Source organism: Gavia stellata, chromosome 24, assembly GCF_030936135.1.
Source record: "Gavia stellata isolate bGavSte3 chromosome 24, bGavSte3.hap2, whole genome shotgun sequence".
NCBI lineage: Eukaryota > Metazoa > Chordata > Aves > Gaviiformes > Gaviidae > Gavia > Gavia stellata.
The window spans coordinates 9,373,555-9,383,016 of record NC_082617.1 but is presented as its reverse complement, the minus strand read 5'-3'; the positions used below and the strand labels follow the sequence as shown (position 1 = coordinate 9,383,016).

The window sequence follows — 9,462 nt, the reverse complement described above, 5'->3', positions numbered from 1 at the left end:
TTTCTCTCCTTATTGTTTCAGTAGTGAGCTCCTAGAAAGGGAATGCTACTTCTGTGTCGTGCAGGTTTCCAGACACTGAAATGCTTACCTCAAAAAAAAAAAAAAAAAAAAGAGGGGAGGGAGGAAAAAAAGAAAAGATACAATTTTTTTTGCAATTTTTGAAGTCCAGCCTAATGTTTTGACCTGCACTACTGCAATACACTGTTTTTCACTGTCCCTAATTTCATGTATATACAAGTACTTTATTTATTAAACACCATTGGTCATTTAAAACTTGCTAAGAGAATAACAAAAGCAAAGCTGCATTATGCAGACCAGCAGAAATGCAGACTTTTAATGTGGTTTGAACCAGATTTTTTAAAAAGGCAAATAAATCTGAGACTTTATTTCAATCCAATGGACTTTATACCTACAGGTGCTACAGTCCAGTCTATCGTGTCTCTGGTGCTCTGTCATGTTTGTTGTGTTCATTTTTAGTTTTGTTTTCTCTCTTCTTTATCTTTTCACCCCAGCCCCCTTTTTTCCTGTTCTGTACAGATTTTGGAGACATACAGGTAGATAAAATTTCTTGATGCAGCACATTAGTATTTTCTCTGTAGTATTTCCAGAGGTCTCTTCCCCCTCTCTTTTGTCTTTTTTTTGTATAACAGTGTTTTTTTCTTTTATAATCCAATTTTAGGAAAACGCCAGTTCTATAATTATATAAAATTTATAATCTGAGGGGCAGAAATTTATTATAAATTCTTAACTTTTTATTGTAAAGAAAAAATATACAGAGTTTAACAGAAAGTTATGCCTTTCCCTCCCCCAGCACCAGCCCCTAAGGCTGCCTCTCTACTGAGGGGTAGCCCTAAAATTCACCCTGCTGCGGTCTCTATTAGTGATTTGCCAGAGGCCCTGTGGTGCAGATTGCACCAGCTTTTTAGTTTTCACCTAGGTGAGTGGCCCTGGAGGAGGACTCCTCAGCCCCAGCACACGATTTTCATTGCATGCTCAACCTCCAAGAGCTAGGACAGGAGATTGTGTGCTGGGATGCGTGGTGTCTGGGGGATGTCCCTTTGCTGGAAAGCCGGGGAAGCGCGGGGCCAGCCTGTTACTAGCACTCCATCGTTTGCACTTCTAACTGCATCCACACTCGGCTGCCAGTCACTTACTGCCCATCGACTGAGGTCGATGCATCTGTCTTTAAAAAAAAAAAATCTATCTTTCAAAGATCAGCATTTCAGAGTGTTCTGACATGCCTCTATCTGTGTCTTATCTGTGTAGTGACAATAACACACTCTCCACAGTTTGCTGTAGAAAATAATTCCCTTTTTTTTTTTTTTGCTAAGGCCTGAGAGCGCGATGCTGTGCTGCTGTGAGACTCTGAGTTGCTGGGCATCTTTGGCTCGTTTTGCAGTCACTGGGGTGCTTGGCCCATTGGCAGAAGGCTTTCAAGTCTTTGCAGATAGCTTCCCATAGTATTTGAAAGTGGATGAACTAGGGTATTCCCATTCTTACTGAAATTAATGTGGGTTTTTTCCCAGTAACAATGGAGTTATTTTTAGTTCCTATATTTTTTTTAATTCTGCCCTTAAAAAAAAATCTTCCCCTAGACAGATCCTTGGTAATATATTTTCAGAATTTACTATGAGGAAATGTAATATACACCTAATTAAGAGCTTAGGTTTTTTTAATGGGGTTGGGTTTCATCTGTGTTTCTCCTATTGTCTGAGACTTGCATTATCAAAACCAACTAGTATTTTAATTAAAATAACTGCAACCAGGTCAATATCATGACAACTTGGATAAACAAGCTCCTAGTTTTCCCTGCTTGAAACCTTTTCCCGTGTGCTTTAACCTGAGCTATGCCGTTGATGTAACGTGGTGGTTGCTCCTGTGTGGAGAACAAAGCGCAGCCGGTGTTGGAGGCAATAGCAGCCTGCCTGGCAGCTGCTCTCACCAGCATCACCACCACACAGAGCCCGGGGACCTGGCTCTGCAGCATGCCACCATCCTTCGATGTTGGGGACAACCCCGCTGAGCATGGCCAGGGTACAGACATTCTTCTAGGACGCATAGGTCTGTCCCACCGAAATCAGTGGAAGGGTTAGCACCAAAGGGTTGGGGACCAAGCGTGAAGTGATGGAAAGGGGCCTGGCCTCGGACTGTCTGCAGCGCTTCAGGAGGATCCCTATTTTAGTTGGCAAACCTGTCCTAGCTTGGGGATTTGCAAGGAAAACAACCAACCAAACTACCAAGGAATATGAAGAACCACCTGCATGTCTTTGATATTCCCAGCTGCGACTCACGCCACCTTTTAGTGGGAAACTTTGTTTTTCATGGAAAGTAAGGTGTTCCTTATGAAATGGCAGTTCACAGGAGAAATCCATTTTGGCATGACCTTCATTTCAGGAAAGAAACTGGTGACTCTTCATTTCAAAATGTTGTGCTTACACTTTTTCATTTTCGTATTGTTTGTAGTGCTCATTATCTCCCGACATGTCAGTAGTGGTGCCTCTTGTATCTCCAGATCAGAGTGTCTCCAGGAAAGAAGAGATGTTTTCAGTCCATAGTAAGTAGCAGCAGCCCTTAACGAGTTGGAAACTGAAACAATAGAGCATTTATTTAACTGAGTTTGTATTGCATGACATGTCAGTACGGATGTCATGAAGTAACTTTAAAATGATCAAACATAGAACATTTGAAATAACATTTTTGAACTTAAGAATAAAAAAAATTGAAATTTTTATGGTAGAATTTTTCTTGAACGAACAAAGTTTAACTTTGTTTTCCAGGGGAAACGTCACTGAAATCAGTATGATTTCATATGTATACATACACACAAATAGTTTTATTGAAACTGTTTTTTCTGAGGAATTCCTTTTTTGACAAAACAATATCTGACCAGGCCTATTATCAATCAACCAGCATTACTGCACCTTTAAAAACTTCGTTAAACTTTATCTGCTTGTAAGGTCAACCTGTTTCTCGGCATACCATCAGATGTAGGCTCAGTGGGACCAGAGGGAGATCTGCATCCCATGGGCTCAGGCCCTGATCCATCTACTAAAGGAATCTGTTGCGTACGACAGTTCACTGCTAACCAAATGTTGTCTATACAAAATCATTTCAGTTTTGTACTGATGCGATTTTAAACTTTCCTACCGACAGGGTTTGTAACTGTAGAACTGATGTTTCAGGACTATGTAACTGTTGTTTGTGAGTGTGTGTGTGTAATAGATGCACGCACCCACACCCACACATACACAAGCACGTGTGTGCGTGTATATATACAAATTAGTTATCCAGTGAGGTCTCTTTCCATGTTCTCTGTGTGGTAGAAGCAGACTGCAGTTACCTAATCTAGTTCTTTCTCTGTTTTGGGGACTCTTAGACCAGTTTTTAATTTTTTCCTTGTTTTGAAAGGAACGATGTTTTTTAAAGTTGGGGTTGGAGCTAGGGGAAAGGGATTGGGGCATGACAAAATAAAACCACAACCTTTTTAGTACTGGATTTTAAAAAGACGTATTCTCAAACATGAGCAGTTACCACTAGGGCTAACTGTGGGCAGGCTCTGCATTGTTGAAGATAAATTTAGGGCGAGGATTCATTATATGAGCAGCATTATCTTGCTTGTAAAACAGAGATGCATTTTTTTAAAGAAATGGTATTTGCATATCTTTTTAAATGTCATTTTTAAAAATAAATAAACCACCAGCTAGGATTTGACACAGGCCACTTAGAACTTACCCCTGATACTGGCATAACCAATCCAGAAAGATTTGTTGTTGTATTTTTGTTTTGGGTTTTTTGTTTTTTTAATATTTAAAAAAATGTTACTTTTCTGTATGATGTGCATGCAAATTTACCGTAACTCTTTTTCTTAAAACTTTTTAGTGCCATTTCTAGTATATTCCTGTAAATGTCAGTTACTGAAAAGAAATGAGTCAATGTAAGTAGTTTAGCTTGTTTATTGCAAATTGCTGGCCTCAAACACAACAGAATTAAAAAAAGAGTTAGAAAGTGATCTTTGATGTTACTGGTAATCATGGACCCTGGTCCTGGGGCATTTGTTTTGTTTTCATAATAAAAAGAAAAATTGTTTTGTGTGTGCAGTTTGATCCCATATTTTCCCCTCTCCTCTCCCTTTCCTTTTCCTCATCTCCTTTTTCAGGTGTTGCACTTGCTCCAGTTGAAAACCTGTAGGGCTTTGATCGAGCAGTCAGTTGAGTAGCATTGCCAAGAGACAAACATAAATATACTAAGAGTCCTACTGCCCTGAGAATTGAAGTAGTTTGGAAACAATTTTGCAAGTCCAGCTGTTAGTGCTGATGGAGTGCCACACTGACAGGGCAAACTGCTTTCGGAGCAGGGGGCAAGTCTGGGGTGCTGCCAGCTTGGCCTGGGGTCTCCAAATCGCAGTTCAGTACCTGGGGTAGGCATGCTCTAAATACACCTTTCTGTTGGTGAGGGAAACACTCGGGCTGCTTTAGTGCACCAGGGCAGCCAAGGAAGGACTTGTACTCTTCCTAGAAGCCTACAATCTGAAGGTATCTTAAATTATCTGAGAATCGCATCTGATTGAGGTAAGTTCAGCTGAAAAAGAGGAGGTGAAAATTTCACCCAGGTGTAATGCTGACTACTTCCAAGCCACCAAGACCTGAAGGAACCAGAAGGACTTTCTCAGCAGCACCTGCTCCCGTGGCCGGTGCTGGCCCTGCAGGTCAGCGAGCCCAGGGTGACCGGGACGTGGCAGACACAGTTGGGAAAGGGGCGCCCAGAGGGGCTGGTCACATTCACGGCAGAGTCTTAACATTACTGTATGGTGGCCAAAATCTATTTTGGTCACTGGAGAGTGTTCAGGTTGGTTTTGCTGTTAGGTTTCTCTGATGCATGCCTCGTGGTTTATTTATAAGGTAAGGGTTACAACAGCCAGGTTTCCCCAGGGTTAATCTTTAACCCTGTTCCTGCTCACTGGATTTGAAAGCCATGCTCTCTAAGGTTTCAGGAAACCTGTTTTGCTTAGCTGTTGTACCAGTGTAGCTGTGTGTTGTATCAATGATACCCCCAAAGGAAATGTTTGTTCAACCTATCTCAGAAAATCTCCTGTGAGGCAGTTGCCCCACAGGAGGATGTTTTCTTTAGCGTTTACTAGCGAGTTACTTCTAGTATTCTTCTTACAGCCTTGGAGTTGGTTGAGGACAGGCACAACGCAGAGGTTCTGCTCATGCTGGTATCTGTAGCAATAGAGGTTATTGTATGTGTGACATCGGAGGTTCTCCTCACCCCTGAATGCACTACTGAGACTTGGTAAGGGCTGTTGGGCTTGGGAACCTGGAGCAGCCTCCTCCAGACACGGACAGCCTTCACAGGTGAAGTGGTGTGACTGCGGGGAGGGAGGTTACCCGCAGTCCCACCAGGAACTAAGGCAGCTCCCAACGGGGAGGAACTGCCTGTCTGCTGAGCTTCCCCTCTTCTGCCTGGGAGGGGATTGGGAGTGATAACAGCAGTAATCCTCACGTGTGCCAAGGTGATTAACGTGCAGAAGGAAAACGGCTCCTCGTGATGACGCATTCAAATCACTTTAATGCACTTTATCAAAGAGGCTACAACAGCATTTTAAACAAGTGCATCAACACTACACAACTGGCTTACAGAAATGCTCGTAGCAGCCACTCCACAAACCTGCTGTGACTAATAAGGACACACAGATATGGAAAATAGTACAGTCACATTCACAGAGATGGAAGAACAAGTCACACTCTTCCTGCACTGTCACGTTCAGCTTTGATCCTGGAACAATTTATGCACATATTTAAGTTTTTTTTTTCTTGTATAGCTCCATTAACACTCTTCAAATAACTGAATTTTGGTTTACCAGCCACGTAAACAAAAAGAGACTGATTATACCCAAAATAATCAGCTTTCTTACTGAAATTAAAAAAAAAAAACAAACTACTTTTTTTTTCTGTAAGAAAATGAACAGCTGGTTTTGGGGATGTGTGGTTCCTTAAACTCCCAGAGTTTACACACTGCCCTGGGCTGCTGGAAAGGCCCTGAACCCACTTCTCCTGCCCCTCCAGGTCGCTTCTACCTGCAGCTCCAGGGGAGCTCTCACAGCAGCTTCCTGCCTGTTTCTGTATTTCTTGGCCTCCTCACTGCCCAGAACCAGAGCCAGGGGGGTCATGCGTCCCAGGCAACGCTCTACCTTGAACAGCACGCTGGGTGCAGGAGCACGGCTGCCGGCAGCTTTCTGAGTCTCGCTGGTTTTGTGACTCTCGTTGAAGGCTTTTTCCCCAGTTGAAAAACATTTATTCACCAAAATATTTCCCATCCAGAGCTAGCCTGGCTAGATCAAGAGGACTATTTGAGTGTGCAGGGCAATGCGCAGGTCTGCAAAGCACTGAGGTCCGTCAGCAGGTCTAGTTATGAGCACACACATAAAGTACCAAACATCAACACATGCATAAATAGTGCTTTAAAAAAAAAAAAAAATGAGCTGCCTATGGTTTGCAGTGCATACATGTGCTACGGGTCAGGGCTGAGTACATCAAACCTCTACCATCTCACCTTAAAACAGGTATGTTCTGCTCAGCACATGGAGTTCAGCAAACTTAGTGTGTGTGTTGTAGCGTTTAACCCACATGGGAGAAGTGGAAGAGATTCTTCACTGTATTAAAAAAATATATATAAATAAAGTGCTTGAAAAAAGCAAAAGAGGTTTTAGATAAATAGAAGTATCGACTGTACCTAATTTTAGGCAGGTAAATAATCCATACTGAAGTCAACATCAAATACTGATTTGCTTGAAGTTAAGCCTACGCCTAAGTGCTGCTGGATTAGGCACCCAGGGCTGCAGGAGGACATCCTAGGCAGGCCATAAAGGGGGTCTGTGACTCAAGCCCAATGTTGTACTTTAATGCTGAACCCTGGCCATGTAATTAGCACCCCTGGGAGTGGTACTGCTTTGGTTTTAATTAAGATTTAGGTGCTTGCTGGATTGGGTTTCTCAGCTTGATCTTGCCTTGAGCAAGTTAGGGCTTCAGCTTTAATGGAAACAATCTCAAAGCAGTCTCTACTCCCAAGAAGTGCAATTGTAGTATTTTTCCCTCCTAACATCCTTCCGTTAGTTGAAACAAACACTCCCAGACACAACTTTTAAAATACATGCACCCAATCTACTATCCAACCCGAATTAGAAGATAAACCCTTCCACGCTACTGCATGCATTAAAAGTTAAACGCAAAGCAAACTTCAGTAGCCTGGTTTCTTCTGCAACTGCTCTCTGGGGGCAGGAGCACACCGCGTAGGAGTTTCCTTCTGTCCCTTAGCAGGAGATGTGTGGATTTACAGGAGCTTTCTTCCTGTTGCTCTCCTGGGCCTGTCCCTCCCTTCCAGGTGGTTCGCTTGGTGATCTGTTCCTGAAGCGTGGGCTGGGAATCTACCTGTGTGAACAGTCAGCTCCACCAACTCCAGAAGCCCTGTCTCTTATTTCCTTATGGAAATAAGGGAACTATGGCATCAGAGAGGACCCTATGCTTTGCACAGAATGAAACCGCAGTGCAGTTTTCCTGCCAGGTGTTTTGAAGGTCAGATTAAATTCTCCAGATGTTCTTTCCATCTTTCCCTCCACAATAAATCACTTCATTACCTGGTTGTAAGAGACCACTTCCAGGGCAGTAATTAAAGGGAAACAGGGCAAGCAGAACAAGTCATGGCCGGGTAGTTTTGGAGATGACCTTCCTAAAATCTTAGCCTTGATGGAAATGGATCTGCGCTCGTCTTTCTCCAACCAGGATTTACAGAGCATTGACAACACGTAAGGACTAGCAAGTAAAAGTGCCTGCTGGGGACGGCTCCCAAATGGCAGCGGGTGTTTCTCATGGTACACAAGCCACTTAGAAGCAACATGTGGTCCAGCGTGGCCCCTGCCAAGATGCTAGGCAGCAAACACAGGCTCATGAGTGCCCGAGTGAGACCGTTTTGGTTACACAAGCTCAATGACATGCAAAATCTGATGCTACCAACAGGGAAAACAAACGTAGACTTCAGACAGCCTTTCTGGCCTATCCTGCACCCACCGCTTTAGCCGCAGGTCTGTAGTGCGGATGGTGCAAACCCACCTCCCCCAGCTTGATGCAAGTCCGGTTTGTCTCGTCGTGTGAATTTCTAAAGCAAAACCACCGAAATTACATAATAGCACAAAACTTAGATTGTCCCGTGTCCCTGGAGACATCCAGCTTGTTTTTGTCCCGCACCAGGATGGCTTCGTTGCCGTACTGCGAGTACCACATACTCCGACTCCGGCTCAGGTAAGTGTTGGGGGGGGCCGACTCCAGTTTCTGCTGCTGCTGCTGCCAGATGAGCAGAGAGGTGTCCCTGTACCGCAGCCGGGCGTAGCCCTCGGACAAGGCTTTTTCAGGCAGGGGCACCCTCCCGTTCATTACTTTGTCAGTCATCTGCTCAAGGATAGCTCCGAAGACGAGAGCTCCTTCCCGGCAGCTCCAAAATACACCCCGCTGGGTCGGTCCAGGTCAACAGCTGCTGCTTTGAGCTCAAGGGAGAACATCCCCAGGGGCACAGTGCTCGGGACCCACAAGCCGTCGGTCGGTGTAAGCACCACTCAAGAGAGGGAGCAGGGATGCGTGCGCCCAAAAATCACAACGGGCAGCCTGGCTTTGCTTAAATAACAAGCCAGGACTTCCGAAAGCTTATCGACCGGCGACGCTGCTATGTGTTTCATCTTGCGAAGGGACCACACGCGCATGAGCTGCTTGTGGTTGAGAGTCCATGAAGTGCCTCGATAGGCGTGAGCGGTGGCTCCACGGCGGTGGGCTTGCTCTGCAGCAGGGCAGGACGGGCTGAGCGGCCTGAGCTTCCCTGAAGACTGGATCCCGAAGGGGTAGGGCAGACCTACGAGGTCACCGGCGCCCAGGCCCGTGCGTGAATTTTCCACCTGTGTTTCACGCTGATGCCAGACTGACGGACGGGAGCTTGGCGAGTCAGGTACTCAGGGCTGCAGGAGAGGATGCTGCCTCCAGCCCGGTCACGGTACCCGCACTGGGGTGCCCGTCACCTCCTGATGGCACTGCTTCAGGTCTTCAACCTGGGGGGCACGGCGAGAGTCACCCCAAGGCCTGGCAGTGGGGATCCCTGCCCTGCGAGGGCCCCTTTCCCCGCACCACCGTGCCCCCCACCTCCCACCCGCGCCCCCCAAACCCCCCGACCCCTTCCACCGGCACCGCGCACCGCCCACGGCCTCCCGGGGGGTTCCTCACCCTCGTGCCCCTGCGCGTCCCCCGTGGGGCACCCCCCACCCCTACGGGCCCCCCGAGGGCTCCCTGCGCCCCTCCGCCCGCGCCCCCCGCCCCGCGCCGGCGCTGCCCGGCCCCACCGTGCCTGTGTGCCCGGCCCGGCCCGGCCCCGGCGCCGGCGCCGCTCGGCGGAGCAGCCGCGGAGGCGCCTCCCGAGCGCATCACG

General features: G+C 46.3%; 1 protein-coding gene across 1 annotated transcript; it reads right to left on the bottom strand.

The window, feature by feature from the left end:
* Positions 1–7,526: 7,526 nt before the first annotated feature.
* BRD3OS (BRD3 opposite strand) lies at positions 7,527–9,017 on the bottom strand. The gene has a single exon (XM_059828835.1). It carries the CDS (start codon positions 8,439–8,441, stop codon positions 8,172–8,174), a length of 270 nt encoding a protein of 89 aa, XP_059684818.1. The 5' UTR covers positions 8,442–9,017; the 3' UTR covers positions 7,527–8,171.
* Between the last annotated feature and the right edge of the window lie 445 nt (positions 9,018–9,462).